Below are 21,117 nucleotides of genomic sequence, written 5' to 3'. Positions count from 1 at the left end.
CGCTAAAAGCACTTACAATAACAGTATTTTGTTCCTGTATTAACCCCAGAGGGTTAGAGAGAGAGAGAGAGATCACAAAAATACTCCCCAGTCCAATTAGTGTGCTGAGAGACTTGAGCCAGAGGAGACAGCGCCCCCTAGGGGAATGGAGTGTTAATGACCTGAGGTGCTGCCGGGAACAGAATTAGATAAATATATATCTACGTCAAACACGTACTGGAAAACGATGGACAAATAAATATACCTGCATCAATCACCTAGCAACTACCAATAAAAACAGACCTGTGGCAAACTGGCTAGGCCACGTCTTCGCTAACAGGTCTGCTACGAGATACAAGGACCAGGAGGTGCCGTTGGATTCACAATGGATACATAAATACCTACCTCAAATCAAATGTATTTATATAGCCCTTCTTACATCAGCTGATATCTCAAAGTGCTGTACAGAAACCCAGCCTAAAACCCCCCCAAAACAGCAAGCAATGCAGGTGTAGAAGCACGGTGGCTAGGAAAAACTCCCTAGAAAGGCCAAAACCTAGGAAGAAACCTAGAGAGGAACCAGGCTATGAGGGGGTGGCTAGGAAAAACTCCCTAGAAAGGCCAGAACCTAGGAAGAAACCTAGAGAGGAACCAGGCTATGAGGGGTGGCTAGGAAAAACTCCCTAGAAAGGCCAGAACCTAGGAAGAAACCTAGAGAGGAACCAGGCTATGAGGGGGTGGCTAGGAAAAACTCCCTAGAAAGGCCAAAACCTAGGAAGAAACCTAGAGAGGAACCAGGCTATGAGGGGTGGCTAGGAAAAACTCCCTAGAAAGGCCAGAACCTAGGAAGAAACCTAGAGGAACCAGGCTATGAGGGGTGGCTAGGAAAAACTCCCTAGAAAGGCCAGAACCTAGGAAGAAACCTAGAGAGGAACCAGGCTATGAGGGGGTGGCCAGTCCTCTTCTGGCTGTGCCGGGTGGAGATTATAACAGAACATGGCCAAGATGTTCAAATGTTCATAAATGACCAGCAGGGTCAAATAATAATAATCATAGTAGTTGTCGAGGGTGCAACAAGACAGTAACACAAGAGTACGTTCTCTTCCTTCCTCTTGATGACCCCCTAGACAGTTCACACTTTACTTTTACCCCTGATTAAGCTCACCTGATTCACCTAATGAAGGGGCTTGATAATTAGTTCAGATCAGCGGTGAGAGCTATGGAATAGACCGCTTCCACAGAACGGCTGGGGGAGGGAGGTCCCCGAGGAGAGGGTAGATCGACTGGCTTAGTCTACACATAGAGCCTATCTATCTTACCTACTAGACCACAACAATCAAACACCTATCAGTTAGAGACTACAGATGAATAAATATCTATCTTACCTACTAGACCACAACAATCAAACACCTATCAGTTAGAGACTACAGATGAATAAATATCTATCTTACCTACTAGACCACAACAATCAAACACCTATCAGCTAGAGACTACAGATGAATAAATATCTATCTTACCTACTAGACCACAACAATCAAACACCTATCAGCTAGAGACTACAGATGAATAAATATCTATCTTACCTACTAGACCACAACAATCAAACACCTATCAGCTAGAGCCTACAGATGAATAAAGGCCTAAACACCCAGCTACCAAGTCTGTGTTCAAATTAAAATGGTTATATGTTTAATCTATCAGCCTCTTATTCACAAACCCCCAATTAACATTGTTCCTCTAACGCTCTCTCTCCCTTTCTCCCTCTCCCTCTATCCTTCCCTCTATCCTTCCCTCTCTCTCCCTATATCCTTCCGTCTATCCCTCACTCACGCTCTCTCCCTTTCTCCCTCCATCCTTTTCTCTCTCCCTTTCTCCCTCTCCCTCTATCCTTCCCTCTATCCTTCCCTCTCTCTCCCTATATCCTTCCCTCTATCCCTCACTCACTCTCTCTCCCTTTCTCCCTCGCTCTCTCTCCCTATATCCTTCCCTCTGTCCCTCGCTCTCTCTCCCTATATCCTTCCCTATATCCCTCGCTCTCTCTCCCTATATCCTTCCCTCTGTCCCTCGCTCTCGCTCCCTATATCCTTCCCTCTGTCCCTCACTCACTCTCTCTCCCTTTCTCCCTCTCCCTCTATCCTTCCCTCTATCCTTCCCTCTCTCTCCCTATATCCTTCCCTCTATCCCTCACTCACTCTCTCTCCCTTTCTCCCTCGCTCTCTCTCCCTATATCCTTCCCTCTGTCCCTCGCTCTCTCTCCCTCCCTCCCTCCATCCTTCTCTCTCTCCCTCTATCCTTCCCTCTCTCTCCCTATATCCTTCCCTCTATCCCTCGCTCTCTCTGACCCGACAGAGCTCCGCTACCCAGGGCTCCCAGTAAACTGCTTGGCTTCTAACTGGTCATGTCGTCACAGAGCTCTGCTGAGTACTCTAGAGATCATGATGTCACAGAGCTCCGCTGAGTACTCTAGAGGTCATGATGTCACAGAGCTCCGCTGAGTACTCTAGAGGTCATGATGTCACAGAGCTCTGCTGAGTACTCTAGAGATCGTGATGTCACAGAGCTCTGCTGAGTACTCTAGAGATCATGATGTCACAGAGCTCTGCTGAGTACTCTAGAGATCATGATGTCACAGAGCTCCGCTGAGTACTCTAGAGGTCATGATGTCACAGAGCTCCGCTGAGTACTCTAGAGGTCATGATGTCACAGAGCTCTGCTGAGTACTCTAGAGATCGTGATGTCACAGAGCTCCGCTGAGTACTCTAGAGATCGTGATGTCACAGAGCTCCGCTGAGTGCTCTAGAGGTCGTGATGTCACAGAGCTCCGCTGAGTACTCTAGAGATCGTGATGTCACAGAGCTCTGCTGAGTTGGGGGTCAGCTGGGGGACATCTGGGGGTCGGCTGGGGGGTCATCTGGGGGTCGGCTGGGGGTCATCTGGGGGTCGGCTGGGGGTCATCTGGGGGGTCATCTGGGGGTCTGCTGGGGGTCGGCTGGGGGTCTGCTGGGGGTGGGCTGGGGTCGGCTGTCGGTCATCTGGGGGTCGGCTGGGGGTCTGCTGGGGGTGGGCTGGGAGTCTGCTGGGGGTCGGCTGGGGGTGGGCTGGGGTCGGCTGTCGGTCATCTGGGGGTCGGCTGGGGGTGGGCTGGGAGTCTGCTGGGGGTCGGCTGGGGGTGGGCTGGGAGTCTGCTGGGGGTCGGCTGGGGGTCGGCTGGGAGTAATCCGGAACATTACAGCACAGCATTCCGATCTAAAGCTGGTTTAATATTGGCACCATGCAGGATGATTCAGTACTTTTAGACATGCCTCTGTCAGATACTCCAGTGGGTGTAATTTCCTCAATATTAGGAGTTGAGAAATAAAGTTTGAAAGACGATATTATTAAATGTTCTACCGGTAGGTATGTAAAATAAAAATAAAAAACTTCATCTGTTGTTTCTAGCGATATTCAGACAAAACATAAAACATACAGTGAGGGGGAAAAAGTATTTGATCCCCTGTTGATTTTGTACGTTTGCCCACTGACAAAGAATTGATCAGTCTATAATTTTAATGGTAGGTTTATTTGAGCAGTGAGAGACAGAATAACAACAACAAAAATCCAGAAAAACGCATGTCAAAAATGTTATAAATTGATTTGCATTTTAATGAGGGAAATAAGTATTTGACCCCATCTCAGTCAGAAAGATTTCTGGCTCCCAGGTGTCTTTTATACAGGTAACGAGCTGAGATTAGGAGCACACTCTTAAAGGGAGTGCTCCTAACCGCAGCTTGTTACCTGTATAAAAGACACCTGTCCACAGAAACAATCAATCAATCAGATTCCAAACTCTCCAACATGGCCAAGACCAAAGAGCTCTCCAAGGATGTCAGGGACAAGATTGTAGACCTACACAAGGCTGGAATGGGCTACAAGACCATCGCCAAGCAGCTTGGTGAGAAGGTGACAACAGTTGGTGCGATTATTCGCAAATGGAAGAAACACAAAAGAACTGTCAATCTCCCTCAGCCTGGGGCTCCATGCAAGATCTCACCTCGTGGGGTTGCAATGGTCATGAGAACGGTGAGGAATCAGCCCAGAACTACACGGGAGGATCTTGTCAATGATCTCAAGGCAGGTGGGACCATAGTCACCAAGAAAACAATTGGTAACACACTACGCCGTGAAGGGCTGAAATCCTACAGCGCCCGCAAGGTCCCCCTGCTCAAGAATACATATACATGCCCGTCTGAAGTTTGCCAATGAACATCTGAATGATTCAGAGGACAACTGGGTGAAAGTGTTGTGGTCAGATGAGACCAAAATGGAGCTCTTTGACATCAACTCAACTCGCTGTGTTTGGAGGAGGAGGAATGCTGCCTATGACCCCAAGAACACCATCCCCTCTGTCAAACATGGAGGTGGAAACAGTATGCTTTGGGGGTGTTTTTCTGCTAAGGGGACAGGACAACTTCACTGCATCAAAGGGACGATGGACGGGGCCATGTACCGTCAAATCTTGGGTGAGGACCTCCTTCCCTCAGCCAGGGCATTGAAAATGGGTCGTGGATGGGTATTCCAGCATGACAATGACCCAAAACACACGGCCAAGGCAACAAAGGAGTGGCTCAAGAAGAAGCACATTAACCTGTTGGGGCTAGGGGGCAGTATATGCACGGCCAGATAAAAAACGTACCCGATTTAAACTGGTTACTACTCTTGCCCAGAAACGAGAATATGCATATAATTAGTAGATTTGGATAGAAAACACTCTAAAGTTTCTAAAACTGTTTGAATGGTGTCTGTGAGTATAACAGAACTCATATGGCAGGCCAAAACCTGAGAAGATTCCATACAGGAAGTGCCCTGTCTGACAATTTGTTCTCCTTCATTGGCATCTCTATCAAAAATACAGCATCTCTGCTGTAACGTGACATTTTCTAAGGCTTCCATTGGCTTTCAGAAGGCGCCAGAAAGTGGAATGACGTCTCTCCAGTCTCTGGGCGAAAAACAGCAGGAGATTTTGTGAGTGGTCAGGCTGAGAACAGTGACACTGGAGATGCGCGTTCATTTGAATTCTCCATGTTTTTCTTTCCCTCTTTGAACGAATACAACGTCGCCCGGTTGGAATATTATCGCTATTTTACGAGAAAAATAGCATACAAATTGATTTTAAACAGCGTTTGACATGCTTCGAAGTACGGTAATGGAATATTTTGAATTTTTTTTGTCACGAAATGCGCTCGCGCGTCACCCTTCGGATAGTTACCTGAACGCACGAACAAAACGGAGCTATTTCAATATAACTATGGATTATTTCGAACCAAAACAACATTTGTTGTTGAAGTAGAAGTCCTGGGAGTGCATTCTGACGAAGAACAGCAAAGGTAATCCAATTTTTCTTATAGTAAATCTGAGTTTGGTGAGGGCCAAACTTGGTGGGTGTCAAATTAGCTAGCCGTGATGGCCGGGCTATCTACTCAGAATATTGCAAAATGTGCTTTTGCCGAAAAGCTATTTTAAAATCTGACACCGCGATTGCATAAAGGAGTTCTGTATCTATAATTCTTAAAATAATTGTTATGTTTTTTGTGAACGTTAATCATGAGTAATTTAGTAAATTCACCGGAAGTTTGCGGTGGGTATGCTAGTTCTGAACATCACATGCTAATGTAAAAAGCTGGTTTTTGATATTTACATTTTAGTCATTTAGCAGACGCTCTTATCCAGAGCGACTTACAGTAGTGAATGCATACATTTCATACATTTAATTTAATGCATTTTTTTGTACTGGCCCCCCGTGGGAATCGAACCCACAACCCTGGCGTTGCACACACCACGCTGGCGTTGCAAACACCATGCTCTACCAACTGAGCCACAGTTGATTGAACAAAACATGCATGGATTGTATAACATAATGTCCTAGTGTTGTCATCTGATGAAGATCATCAAAGGTTAGTGCTACATTTAGCTGTGGTTTGGGTTTATGTGACATTATATGCTAGCTTGAAAAATGGGTGTCTGATTATTTCTGGCTGGGTACTCTCCTGACATAATCTAATGTTTTGCTTTCGTTGTAAAACCTTTTTGAAATCGGACAGTGTGGTTAGATTAACGAGAGTCTTGTCTTTAAAATGGTGTAAAATAGTCATATTTTTGAGAAATTGAAGTTATAGCATTTATGAGGTATTTGTATTTCTGGGCAAGGTGGGCAAGCGTCCCACCTTGCCCAGGGAGGTTAAGGTCCTGGAGTGGCCTAGCCAGTCTCCAGACCTTAATCCCATAGAAAATCTGTGGAGGGAGCTGAAGGTTCGAGTTACCAAACGTCAGCCTCGAAACCTTAACCTCTCTAGGGCAGGTGGGACGAATTCGTCCCACCTACGTAACAGCCAGTTGAATCCTGTGGCGCGATTTTCAAATACCTTAAAAATCCTATTACTTCAATTTCTCAAACATATGACTATTTTACAGCTATTTAAAGATTTTTTTTATTTTAATGTCAGCAGAGTACCAAGCCAGAAATAATCAGACACCCATTTTTCAAGCTAGCATATAATGTCACAAAAACCCAGAAGACAGCTAAATGCAGCACTAACCTTTGATGATCTTCATCAGATGACACACCTAGGACATTATGTTATACAATACATGCATGTTTTGTTCAATCAAGTTCATATTTATATCAAAAACCAGCTTTTTACATTAGCATGTGACGTTCAGAACTAGCATACCCCCCGCAAACTTCGGGGAATTTACTAACAATTTACTAAATCGTAATATACTCACGATAAACGTTCACAAAAAGCATAACAATTATTTTAAGAATTATAGATACAGACCTCCTCTATGCACTCGATATGTCCGATTTTAAAATAGCTTTTTGGTGAAAGCACATTTTGCAATATTCTAAGTACATAGCCCAGCCATCACGGGCTCGCTATTTAGACACCCGGCAAATTTAGCCTTCACCAATATCAGATTTACTATTATAAAAGTTTGATTACCTTTTGTTGTCTTCGTCAGAATGCACTCCCAGGACTGCTACTTCAATAACAAATGTTGGTTTGGTCCAAAATAATCCATCGTTATATCCGAATAGCGGCGTTTTGTTCGTGCGTCCCAGACACTATCCGAAATGGTAAATCAGGGTCGTGCGCATGGCGCAATTCGTGACAAAAAAATTCTAAATATTCCAATACCGTACCTCGAAGCATGTCAACCGCTGTTTAAAATCAATTTTTATGCAATTTATCTCGTAAAAAAGCGATAATATTCCGACCGGGAATCTCCTTTTCGGCAAACAGAGGAAAAAACACAAAGACGGGGGCGACCAGTGCACGCGCCTAATGCCCATTGTCCCTTGATCGGCCACTTGAGAAAGGCGATAATGTGTTTTCAGCCTGGGGCTGGAATGACGACATTCAGATTTTTCCCGGGCTCTGAGAGCCTATTGGAGCCGTGGGAAGTGTCACGTTACCGCAGAGATCCTTTGTAATTGAATGAGATGTCAAAGAAAGACAATAAATGGTCAGACAGGCCACTTCCTGTAAAGGAATCTCTCAGGTTTTGACCTGCCATTTGAGTTCTGTTATACTCACAGACACCATTCAAACAGTTTTAGAAACTTTGGAGTGTTTTCTATCCAAAGCCAATAATTATATGCATATTCTAGTTACTGGGCAGGAGTAGTAACCAGATTAAATCGGGTACGTTTTTTATCCAGCCGTGTCAATACTGCCCCCTAGCCCTAACAGGTTAATGACTTGGAGAAGATCTGCAAAGAGGAGTGGGACAAAATCCCTCCTGAGATGTGTGCAAACCTGGTGGCCAACTACAAGAAACATCTGACCTCTGTGATTGCCAACAAGGGTTTTGCCACCAAGTACTAAGTCATGTTTTGCAGAGGGGTCAAATACTTATTTCCCTCATTAAAATGCAAATCATTTTATAACATTTTTGACTTGCGTTTTTCTGGATTTTTTGTTGTTATTCTGTCTCTCACTGTTCAAATAAACCTACCATTAAAATTATAGACTGATCATTTCTTTGTCAGTGGGCAAACGTACAAAATCAGCAGGGGATCAAATACTTTTTTCCCCTCACTGTAGCTAGACTATCTTACCCGTATACATGGAAGGACGCTTCTCCCTCTCTGTCACGGATGGTTGCCCTTTAGTTTGAAGATGTAATCCAGAGACAGGTGTTTTATACAACAGTGTTCTCTTTTTGACTCCGTCTGCATATTTGCAATCAAACGCCTGAATTTCCTCCATCTCCTTAGGTTTCATACTCTAATTCCACTGATTTCAAAACTCGGTCCTCCAGGAAGTGGAGAGCAACACTGATGCAGTTCTTTCAAAAAATCTGCGTCAGAAAGGATTACCTACACATACTGACCAGGTCATATTATAGACAGACACGTGCTACATGGCAGACCAATCCGAATTCATCTCTCAGCAGGTCCAGCCCACTCATTATCTCAACCAATCATAGCTAGCGGGAAGGTTGCTGACTTCAGGAATGTCCGCCAGAACTGTTGCCTGACAATTTAACATTCATTTATCTACCATAAGCCGCCTCTAATGTAATTTTAGAGAATTTGGCAGCACATCCAGCCGACCTCACGACCAAAGACCACGTGTAACCACGCCAGCCCAGAACCTCCACATCCAGCATCTTCACCTGCTACCCAGACAGCTGATGAAATTGAGGAGTATTTTTCTGTCTGCAATAATGCCCGTTTCTAGGGAAAAATTGATTGGCTGGGGCCTGGGCCTGGCTCCGTAGTGGGTGGGCCTATATCCTCCCAGGCCCACCCTTGGCTGCGCCCCTGCCCAGCCATCTGAAATCCATAGATAACGGCCTAATGGATGTATATAAACTGACTGATTTCCTTATATATACTGACATTGTTGCATGTTGCGTTTCTATTTTATGTTCAGTATACATGGACTTCTGGTATGATCTGTCAAGGTGTTGTAGTTACATCTCAGTGTGTGTGTGTGTGTGTGTGTGTGTGTGTGTATGTAAGGGTGTGTTGATACAGTGTGCCTGGTATGTACTGTAGATATGTTAAAGGTTTGGGACTAATCAAATCAAAGTTTATTTGTCACGTGCACCGAATACAACAGGTGTAGTAGACCTCACAGTGAAATGCTGAATACAACAGGTGTAGTAGACCTTACAGTGAAATGCTGAATACAACAGGTGTAGTAGACCTTACAGTGAAATGCTGAATACAACAGGTGTAGTAGACCTTACAGTGAAATGCTGAATACAACAGGTGTAGTAGACCTTACAGTGAAATGCTGAATACAACAGGTGTAGTAGACCTCACAGTGAAATGCTGAATACAACAGGTGTAGTAGACCTCACAGTGAAATGCTGAATACAACAGGTGTAGTAGACCTCACAGTGAAATGCTGAATACAACAGGTGTAGTAGACCTCACAGTGAAATGCTGAATACAACAGGTGTAGTAGACCTTACAGTGAAATGTTTACTTACAGGCTCTAACCAATAGTGCGATAAAAGGTATCAGGTGAACAATAGGTAGGTAAAGAAATAAAACAACAGTAAAAAGACAGGCTGTATACAGACACCGGTTAGTCAGGTTGGACGCCCATAAAACTGCTGCCATTTCTTCCGGCACCATTTTGTCCCACTAGTTTTTACCTGGGGGCCTGTCGTTGGGCCCCTGAGGCTGGGGGTAGGTACTGTAACAGTAGGAGGCTAGGTCTTACCGTGGGGGGTTCAGGGCCAGGCCTGTCGTTGGGCCCCTGAGGCTGGGGGTAGGTACTGTAACAGTAGGAGACTAGGTCTTACCGTGGGGGGTTCAGGGCCAGGCCTGTCGTTGGGCCCCTGAGGCTGGGGGTAGGTACTGTAACAGTAGGAGACTAGGTCTTACCGTGGGGGGGTTCAGGGCCAGGCCTGTCGTTGGGCCCCTGAGGCTGGGGGTAGGTACTGTAACAGTAGGAGACTAGGTCTTACCGTGGGGGGTTCAGGGCCAGGCCTGTCGTTGGGCCCCTGAGGCTGGGGGTAGGTACTGTAACAGTAGGAGACTAGGTCTTACCGTGGGGGGTTCAGGGCCAGGCCTGTCGTTGGGCCCCTGAGGCTGGGGGTAGGTACTGTAACAGTAGGAGACTAGGTCTTACCGTGGGGGGTTCAGGGCCAGGCCTGTCGTTGGGCCCCTGAGGCTGTGGGTAGGTACTGTAACAGTAGGAGACTAGGTCTTACCGTGGGGGTTCAGGGCCAGGCCTGTCGTTGGGCCCCTGAGGCTGGGGGTAGGTACTGTAACAGTAGGAGACTAGGTCTTACCGTGGGGGGTTCAGGGCCAGGCCTGTCGTTGGGCCCCTGAGGCTGGGGGTAGGTACTGTAACAGTAGGAGACTAGGTCTTACCGTGGGGGGTTCAGGGCCAGGCCTGTTGTTGGGCCCCTGAGGCTGGGGGTAGGTACTGTAACAGTAGGAGACTAGGTCTTACCGTGGGGGGTTCAGGGCCAGGCCTGTCGTTGGGCTCCTGAGGCTGGGTGGGCTGTAACATCTCCACTAGGGGGCTGAGGGTTGATTCGCTGCTGCTCCTTACAAGCAGAGGAGTGTCTAGAGTAGAGAACACAGACGGTGGGTTAAAGGACCTTCGTTCATTATGGATCATTTAAAATAATACAAAGCTAGGTCTCATATTCTAGAGTCTGACATTCTAGAGTCTGACATTCTAGAGTCTGACATTCTAGAGTCTGACATTCTAGTCTCACATTCTAGAGTCTGACATTCTAGAGTCTGACATTCTAGAGTCTGACATTCTAGAGTCTCACATTCTAGAGTCTGACATTCTAGAGTCTCACATTCTAGAGTCTCACATTCTAGAGTCTCACATTCTAGAGTCTCACATTCTAGAGTCTGACATTCTAGAGTCTGACATTCTAGTCTGACATTCTAGTCTCACATTCTAGAGTCTGACATTCTAGAGTCTCACATTCTAGAGTCTGACATTCTAGAGTCTGACATTCTAGAGTCTGACATTCTAGAGTCTGACATTCTAGTCTCACATTCTAGAGTCTGACATTCTAGAGTCTCACATTCTAGAGTCTGACATTCTAGTCTGACATTCTAGAGTCTGACATTCTAGAGTCTGACATTCTAGAGTCTGACATTCTAGTCTGACATTCTAGTCTGACATTCTAGAGTCTCACATTCTAGAGTCTGACATTCTAGAGTCTCACATTCTAGAGTCTGACATTCTAGTCTGACATTCTAGAGTCTGACATTCTAGTCTCACATTCTAGAGTCTGACATTCTAGAGTCTGACATTCTAGAGTCTGACATTCTAGAGTCTGACATTCTAGCGTCTCACATTCTAGAGTCTGACATTCTAGAGTCTCACATTCTAGAGTCTGACATTCTAGAGTCTGACATTCTAGAGTCTGACATTCTAGAGTCTGACATTCTAGTCTCACATTCTAGAGTCTGACATTCTAGAGTCTGACATTCTAGAGTCTGACATTCTAGTCTCACATTCTAGAGTCTGACATTCTAGTCTCACATTCTAGAGTCTGACATTCTAGAGTCTGACATTCTAGAGTCTGACATTCTAGAGTCTCACATTCTAGAGTCTGACATTCTAGAGTCTCACATTCTAGAGTCTGACATTCTAGAGTCTGACATTCTAGTCTGACATTCTAGAGTCTGACATTCTAGAGTCTCACATTCTAGAGTCTGACATTCTAGAGTCTGACATTCTAGAGTCTCACATTCTAGAGTCTGACATTCTAGTCTCACATTCTAGAGTCTGACATTCTAGAGTCTGACATTCTAGAGTCTCACATTCTAGAGTCTGACATTCTAGTCTGACATTCTAGAGTCTGACATTCTAGAGTCTGACATTCTAGAGTTTACATTCTAGAGTCTGACATTCTAGTCTGACATTCTAGTCTGACATTCTAGAGTCTCACATTCTAGAGTCTGACATTCTAGAGTCTCACATTCTAGAGTCTGACATTCTAGTCTGACATTCTAGAGTCTGACATTCTAGTCTCACATTCTAGAGTCTGACATTCTAGAGTCTGACATTCTAGAGTCTGACATTCTAGAGTCTGACATTCTAGCGTCTCACATTCTAGAGTCTGACATTCTAGAGTCTCACATTCTAGAGTCTGACATTCTAGAGTCTGACATTCTAGAGTCTGACATTCTAGAGTCTGACATTCTAGTCTCACATTCTAGAGTCTGACATTCTAGAGTCTGACATTCTAGAGTCTGACATTCTAGTCTCACATTCTAGAGTCTGACATTCTAGTCTCACATTCTAGAGTCTGACATTCTAGAGTCTGACATTCTAGAGTCTGACATTCTAGAGTCTGACATTCTAGAGTCTCACATTCTAGAGTCTGACATTCTAGAGTCTGACATTCTAGAGTCTGACATTCTAGAGTCTGACATTCTAGTCTGACATTCTAGAGTCTGACATTCTAGAGTCTCACATTCTAGAGTCTGACATTCTAGAGTCTGACATTCTAGAGTCTCACATTCTAGAGTCTGACATTCTAGTCTCACATTCTAGAGTCTGACATTCTAGAGTCTGACATTCTAGAGTCTCACATTCTAGAGTCTGACATTCTAGAGTCTGACATTCTAGAGTCTGACATTCTAGTCTCACATTCTAGAGTCTGACATTCTAGAGTCTCACATTCTAGAGTCTGACATTCTAGAGTCTGACATTCTAGCGTCTCACATTCTAGAGTCTGACATTCTAGAGTCTCACATTCTAGAGTCTGACATTCTAGAGTCTGACATTCTAGAGTCTGACATTCTAGTCTCACATTCTAGAGTCTGACATTCTAGAGTCTGACATTCTAGAGTCTGACATTCTAGTCTCACATTCTAGAGTCTGACATTCTAGAGTCTCACATTCTAGAGTCTGACATTCTAGAGTCTGACATTCTAGAGCCTCACATTCTAGAGTCTGACATTCTAGAGTCTCACATTCTAGAGTCTGACATTCTAGTCTGACATTCTAGAGTCTGACATTCTAGTCTGACATTCTAGAGTCTGACATTCTAGAGTCTCACATTCTAGAGTCTGACATTCTAGAGTCTGACATTCTAGAGTCTCACATTCTAGAGTCTGACATTCTAGAGTCCGCCATTCTAGAGTCCGACATTCTAGAGTCTGACATTCTAGAGTCTGACATTCTAGTCTCACATTCTAGAGTCTGACATTCTAGAGTCTCACATTCTAGAGTCTGACATTCTAGAGTCTGACATTCTAGTCTCACATTCTAGAGTCTGACATTCTAGAGTCTGACATTCTAGAGTCTGACATTCTAGTCTCACATTCTAGAGTCTGACATTCTAGAGTCTGACATTCTAGAGTCTGACATTCTAGAGTCTGACATTCTAGAGTCTCACATTCTAGAGTCTGACATTCTAGAGTCTGACATTCTAGAGTCTCACATTCTAGAGTCTGACATTCTAGAGTCTCACATTCTAGAGTCTGACATTCTAGTCTGACATTCTAGAGTCTGACATTCTAGAGTCTCACATTCTAGAGTCTGACATTCTAGAGTCTGACATTCTAGAGTCTGAAATTCTAGCGTCTCACATTCTAGAGTCTGACATTCTAGAGTCTCACATTCTAGAGTCTGACATTCTAGAGTCTCACATTCTAGAGTCTGACATTCTAGAGTCTGACATTCTAGTCTGACATTCTAGAGTCTGACATTCTAGAGTCTCACATTCTAGAGTCTGACATTCTAGAGTCTCACATTCTAGAGTCTCACATTCTAGAGTCTGACATTCTAGAGTCTGACATTCTAGAGTCTGACATTCTAGAGTCTCACATTCTAGAGTCTGACATTCTAGAGTCTCACATTCTAGAATCTGACATTCTAGAGTCTCACATTCTAGAGTCTCACATTCTAGAGTCTGACATTCTAGTCTGACATTCTAGAGTCTCACATTCTAGAGTCTCACATTCTAGAGTCTGACATTCTAGAGTCTGACATTCTAGAGTCTCACATTGTAGAGTCTCACGTTCTAGAGTCTCACGTTCTAGAGTCTCACGTTCTAGAGTCTCACGTTCTAGAGTCTCACGTTCTAGAGTCTCACATTCTAGAGTCTGACTATATTCTGTAGATGAAACTGTATGTTTTGCGACTCTAGAGATCACAGTAATAACATGCCATTAAAGGGGTACCTAGGGATTTTGGCAATATACTTCCCCAGAGTCAGATGAACTGGTGGAAACCAATTTAATGTGTCTGTGTCCAGTATGAAGGAAGTTACAGGTAGTTTATATGTCTCTGTGTCCAGTATGAAGGAAGTTACAGGTAGTTTATATGTCTCTGTGTTCAGTATGAAGGAAGTTACAGGTAGTTTATATGTCTCTGTGTCCAGTATGAAGGAAGTTAGAGGTAGTCTGTATGTCTCTGTGTCCAGTATGAAGGAAGTTACAGGTAGTTTCGCAAGCCAATACGAACTAGCTTAGCGCAATGACTGAAAGTTTTGGGGATCAGCTAGCATGCTAGAAACAGGGTCAGGCTCAACACTGAATTGAGTTGTGAATCAATTATTGAAATGGCCATAACCCACAGGAATTTAAATTAAAGTAAGTAGAATTGAATACAATGAAATTCATTTATATTGAAATGGGCATTGCCTCCATACACAAGAACTGTATACATTGTTAGCAATAACATGTTTAAAAAGGTCCAATGCAACAACAAAAAAATCTATCTCAATATCACATCCTTTCTGGGAAACAATTAAGTACCTTACTGTGATGGTTTTCAATTAAGTACCTTACTGTGATGGTTTTCAATTAAGTACCTTACTGTGATGGTTTTCAATTAAGTACCTTACTGTGATGGTTTTCAATTAAGTACCTTACTGTGATGGTTTTCAATTAAGTACCTTATTGTGATGGTTTTCAATTAAGTACCTTATTGTGATGGTTTTCAATTAAGTACCTTATTGTGATGGTTTTCAATTAAGTACCTTACTGTGATGGTTTTCAATTAAAAGGTTAAAAACATATTTTTTTTTTAACTAGCTTCTTTGTAAAGAGCAATTTCTCAAGCAAGAACTTTGCTATGAGAAAACTGAAAATTAGCTGTTATTGGCAGAGAGGTTTGGAACTATCTTTCTTATTGGTCTATTAGAAATTGTACCGCCTGGTGATGTCACCAGGCAGACAAAAACTCCACCCCTCTAACCACTAGGCTACCTGCCTCTCTAACCACTAGGCTACCTGCCTCTCTAACCACTAGGCTACCTGCCTCCTCTAACCACTAGTCTACCTGCCCCTCTAACCACTAGGCTACCTGCCTCCTCTAACCACTAGGCTACCTGCCCCTCTAACCACTAGGCTACCTGCCTCTCTAACCACTAGGCTACCTGCCCCTCTAACCACTAGGCTACCTGCCCCTCTAACCACTAGGCTACCTGCCTCCTCTAACCACTAGGCTACCTGCCTCCTCTAACCACTAGGCTACCTGCCCCTCTAACCACTAGGCTACCTGCCCCTCTAACCACTAGGCTACCTGCCCCTCTAACCACTAGGCTACCTGCCTCCTCTAACCACTAGGCTACCTGCCCCTCTAACCACTAGGCTACCTGCCTCTCTAACCACTAGGCTACCTGCCTCCTCTAACCACTAGCCTACCTGCCTCCTCTAACCACTAAGCTACCTGCCTCCTCTACACTCTAACCACTACTCTACCTGCCCCTCTAACCACTAGGCTACCCGCCTCTCTAACCACTAGGCTACCTGCCCCTCTAACCACTAGGCTACCTGCCCCTCTAACCACTAGGCTACCTGTCTCCTCTAACCACTAGGCTACCTGCCTCCTCTACACTCTAACCACTAGGCTACCTGCCTCCTCTAACCACTAGGCTACCTGCCTCCTCTAACCACTAGGCTACCTGCCACCTCTAACCACTAGGCTACCTGCCTCCTCTAACCACTAGGCTACCTGCCTCTCTAACCACTAGGCTACCTGCCTCCTCTAACCACTAGGCTACCTGCCTCTCTAACCACTAGGCTACCTGCCCCTCTAACCACTAGGCTACCTGCCCCTCTAACCACTAGGCTACCTGCCCCTCTAACCACAAGGCTACCTGCCTCCTCTAACCACTAGGCTACCTGCCTCTCTAACCACTAGGCTACCTGCCTCCTCTAACCACTAGGCTACCTGCCTCTCTAACCACTAGGCTACCTGCCCCTCTAACCACTAGGCTACCTGCCTCTCTAACCACTAGGCTACCTGCCCCTCTAACCACTAGGCTACCTGCCCCTCTAACCACTAGGCTACCTGCCTCCTCTAACCACTAGGCTACCTGCCGCCCCTACACTCTAACCACTAGGCTACCTGCCGCCCCTACACTCTAACCACTAGGCTACCTGCCGCCCCTCCACTCTAACCACTAGGCTACCTGCCGCCCCTCCACTCTAACCACTAGGCTACCTGTCACCTCTACACTCTAACCACTAGGCTACCTGCCGCCCCCTACACTCTAACCACTAGGCTACCTGCCGCCCCTACACTCTAACCACTAGACTACCTGCCCCTCTAACAACTAGGCTACCTGCCGCCCCTCTAACCACTAGGCTACCTGCCCCTCTAACCACTGGGCTACCTGCCCCTCTAACCACTGGGCTACCTGCCTCCTCTAACCACTAGGCTACCTGCCCCTCTAACCACTAGGCTACCTGCCTCCTCTAACCACTAGGCTACCTGCCGCCCCTCTAACCACTAGGCTACCTGCCCCTCTAACCACTAGGCTACCTGCCTCTCTAACCACTAGGCTACCTGCCTCTCTAACCACTAGGCTACCTGCCCCTCTAACCACTAGGCTACCTGCCTCTCTAACCACTAGGCTACCTGCCCCTCTAACCACTAGGCTACCTGCCTCCTCTAACCACTAGGCTACCTGCCCCTCTAACCACTAGGCTACCTGCCCCTCTAACCACTAGGCTACCTGCCTCCTCTAACCACTAGGCTACCTGCCTCCTCTAACCACTAGGCTACCTGCTTCCTCTAACCACTAGGCTACATGCCGCCCCTCTAACCACTAGGCTACATGCCTCTCTAACCACTAGGCTACCTGCCTCTCTAACCACTAGGCTACCTGCCTCCTCTAACCACTAGGCTACCTGCCTCCTTTCTAACCACTAGGTTACCTGCCTCCTCTATCCACTAGGCTACCTGCCTCCTTTCTAACCACTAGGCTACCTGCCTCCTCTAACCACTAGGCTACCTGCCTCCTCTCTAACCACTAGGCTACCTGCCTTCTCTCTAACCACTAGGCTACCTGCCTCCTCTAACCACTAGGCTACCTGCCTCCTCTCTAACCACTAGGCTACCTGCCTTCTCTCTAACCACTAGGCTACCTGCCTCCTCTAACCACTAGGCTACCTGCCTCCTCTCTAACCACTAGGCTACCTGCCTTCTCTCTAACCACTAGGCTACCTGCCGCCCCTCTAACCACTAGGCTACCTGCCTTCTCTCTAACCACTAGGCTCCATTTTAGAATGAGGCTGTAACGTAACAAAATGTGGAAAAAGTCAAGGGGTCTGAATACTTTCCGAATGCATTGTAAATTCCACCCCACTGCAAACATTAAAGACCAGCTCCAGCATCACTGTCCACTACCCATATCAGGAGCTTGACATGGGATAGGGGACAGTATTTGCATGGCCGGATAAAAAACGTACCCGATTTAATCTGGTTACTACTACTGCCCAGTAACTAGAATATGCATATAATTAGTATATTTGGATAGAAAACACTCTAAAGTTTCTAAAACTGTTTGAATGGTGTCTTTGAGTATAACAGAACTCATATGGCAGTCAAAACCCTGAGACAAATCCTAACAGGAAATGGAAATCTGATTTGTGGAATCACCTTCAACACTTTGCCTATGATACACACCGTGAGTTAGGATTCATTGAGCACTTCCTAAGGCTTCCACTAGATGTCAACAGTCTTTACAAAGTGGTTTGAGTCTTCTCCGGTAAAAACTGACCGAAAGAGAGGCTTGGAAGGTTGGTCATAGGGGGAGGGCCATTACTACTATGACGCGGGCGCCCATGGGTACCCCTTCGTTCTGAAACGTTTAGTAAGACGATGCAATCGTCCTCCTTGAATATTATTGAAGCTCTGGTTGAAAAAGGCCCTAAAGATTTATGTTATACAACGTTTGAACGAACGTAAATATATATTTTTTGCACATTCGTGACGACAAGTCCGGCGCGCTACAGTACATTATGAGTAGCCTTCGGAACGCGCTAACAAGAAGGAGCTATTGGGACATAAATTATTAACTTTTTCGAACAAAACTACATTTGTTGTGGACCTGGGATTCCTGGAAGTGCCTTCTGATGAAGATAATCAAAGGAAAGGGAATATTTACAATAGTATATTTGATTTTAGATGGTTCCAAGATGGCGCTAACCTGTATCGCCTAGCCTATTTTTCTGATCATAGCACCTCGTTTATTGCAAAGTGTGATTTCCCAGTAAAGTTATTTTTAAATCTGGCAATGCGGTTGCATTCACGAGATGTTAATCTATAATTCTTTGAATGACAATATTACATTTTAACAATGTTTTCGAATAGTAATTTTGTAAATTGTAGCGCTAATTCACCGGAAGCATTTGAGGGAAAATATTTTCTTAACATCACGCGCCGATGTAAAATGCTGTTTTTATATATAAATATGAACTTTATCGAACAGAAAATGCATGTATTGTGTAACATGATGTCCTAGGAGTGTCATCTGATGAAGATTGTCAAAGGTTAGTGCTGCATTTAGCTGTGTTTTGGGTATTTGTGATGCTTGCTAGTTGCTTTGAAAATGGCAGTGTGATTTTTTTTGGCAGGGTACTCTCCTAACATAATCTAATGTTTTGCTTTCGCTGTAAAGCCTTTTTGAAATCGGACAACGTGGTTCGATTCAGGAGAGGTGTATCTATAAAATGGTGTAAAATAGTCATATGTTTGAGAAATTGAAGTTATAGCATTTATGAGGTTTTGTATTTCGCGCGACGCAAGCGTCCCACGTTCCCAGACAGGTTAATAACCAGCATCACTGCCCACTACCCATATCAGGAGCTTCACGTTTAACAACCAGCATCACTGTCCAGTACCCATATCAGGAGCTTTACATTTAAAACCAAAGTTCTGCTCCAATTGACTCGTTGTGCCGGCCTAATAAATTGTAATAAAGCCTAGTTTTACATTGTGCAGGTGAGTTCAGCTGAGCAGCACAGTAACACTGCATCAGCCTCTAACAAGGCTTGAAAAGGGCTCTGAAAGTACACAATTCCACAGGGGGTGAAAAATGTGCCAACGGTGGAGAAAGTTTAAAACCATATGGTACTCATCATCTCTGCTGCGGACAGAGAGGGGGAGAAATGCAGAGAGAGAGAGAGAGAGAGAGAGAGAGAGAGAGAGAGAGAGAGAGAGAGAGAGAGAGAGAGAGAGAGAGAGAGAGAGAGAGAGAGAGAGAGAGAGAGAGAGAGAGAGAGAAACGAATTAATCCAGCAGTGTGAAGACAGACTGAGAAAGTGAGGTCACATTTCCCAGTGTGCATTGAGAAGTGTTGTCATAAAATCAATCAGCACCTTTCTTTGCATCTCCACTTCAGTAACTTTCTCAAGTAGGAAGTAAAGAGAATAAAAATACATTTCTCAACTCCTTCAAGCCTCTCTCACCTTCTCAAAACGGGTCTGAGGGGAGGGAGATTGAGCCCTGTGTCTATGAACTAATCAGAGGTATGTGTGAATGGGGACGGGGGAGAAATCAGACCAGGAGAATAGCCTAATCAATGTGATTAACACCAGTTCGTAGAATCAGAGAATTAATGGTACCATTTCATGCTAATGCTACCAAAGCTTCAGCTACCGTAATCAAATATTTAAAACTGTGAGTGACACCATTATTCTTTCACAAGGCTTTCTAAAACGATCTAATCTACCATTCCAACTCATCAGTGATTAGTCTAGTTTGGTTATAGAGAGAGAGAGAGAGAGAGAGAGAGAGAGAGAGAGAGAGAGAGAGAGAGAGAGAGAGAGAGAGAGAGAGAGAGAGAAAGAGTGCGATCGAGGGACTACAGACCCACAGTTATAAATGAAGACACCACCTTTCAGAGAGGTACTACAGACCCCACAGTTATAAATGAAGACACCACCTTTCAGAGAGGAACTACAGACCCCACAGTTATAAATGAAGACACCACCTTTCAGAGAGGTACTACAGACCCACAGACAGTTATAAATGAAGACACCACCTTTCAGAGAGGTACTACAGACCCCACAGTTATAAATGAAGACACCACCTTTCAGAGAGGAACTACAGACCCACAGTTATAAATGAAGACACCACCTTTCAGAGAGGAACTACAGACCCCACAGTTATAAATGAAGACACCACCTTTCAGAGAGGAACTACAGACCCACAGACAGTTATAAATGAAGACACCACCTTTCAGAGAGGTACTACAGACCCACAGACAGTTATAAATGAAGACACCACCTTTCAGAGAGGAACTACAGACCCCACAGTTATAAATGAAGACACCACCTTTCAGAGAGAGGAACTACAGACCCACAGACAGTTATAAATGAAGACACCACCTTTCAGAGAGGAACTACAGACCCCACAGTTATAAATGAAGACACCACCTTTCAGAGAGGAACTACAGACCCACAGACAGTTATAAATGAAGACACCACCTTTCAGAGAGGAACTACAGACCCCACAGTTATAAATGAAGACACCACCTTTCAGAGAGGAACTACAGACCCACAGTTATAAATGAAGACACCACCTTTCAGAGAGGAACTACAGACCCCGACAGTTATAAATGAAGACACCACCTTTCAGAGAGGAACTACAGACCCCACAGTTATAAATGAAGACACCACCTTTCAGAGAGGTACTACAGACCCCACAGACAGTTATAAATGAAGACACCACCTTTCAGAGAGGAACTACAGACCCCACAGTTATAAATGAAGACACCACCTTTCAGAGAGGAACTACAGACCCCAGACAGTTATAAATGAAGACACCACCTTTCAGAGAGGAACTACAGACCCACAGACAGTTATAAATGAAGACACCACCTTTCAGAGAGGTACTACAGACCCCACAGTTATAAATG

At 44.8% G+C, this 21,117-nt stretch overlaps 1 protein-coding gene across 4 annotated transcripts in view; it reads right to left on the bottom strand.

Annotated features, from left to right (window-relative positions):
* The window catches only part of pard3bb (par-3 family cell polarity regulator beta b), a 631,603-nt gene that overhangs the window by 410,395 nt on the left and 200,091 nt on the right, over positions 1-21,117 (bottom strand). For all 4 annotated transcript variants that reach the window (XM_045707870.1, XM_045707869.1, XM_045707871.1 and 1 more), the window contains one exon: positions 10,437-10,552. In XM_045707870.1, the coding sequence (XP_045563826.1) occupies positions 10,437-10,552 (116 nt within the window). The remainder of the gene's footprint in view (positions 1-10,436; positions 10,553-21,117) is intronic.

This window comes from Salmo salar, chromosome ssa25 (assembly GCF_905237065.1).
Source record: "Salmo salar chromosome ssa25, Ssal_v3.1, whole genome shotgun sequence".
Taxonomy (NCBI): domain Eukaryota; kingdom Metazoa; phylum Chordata; class Actinopteri; order Salmoniformes; family Salmonidae; genus Salmo; species Salmo salar.
The sequence above is the reverse complement of the archived record's forward strand: the minus strand, read 5'-3'. Positions and strand labels throughout refer to the sequence as shown.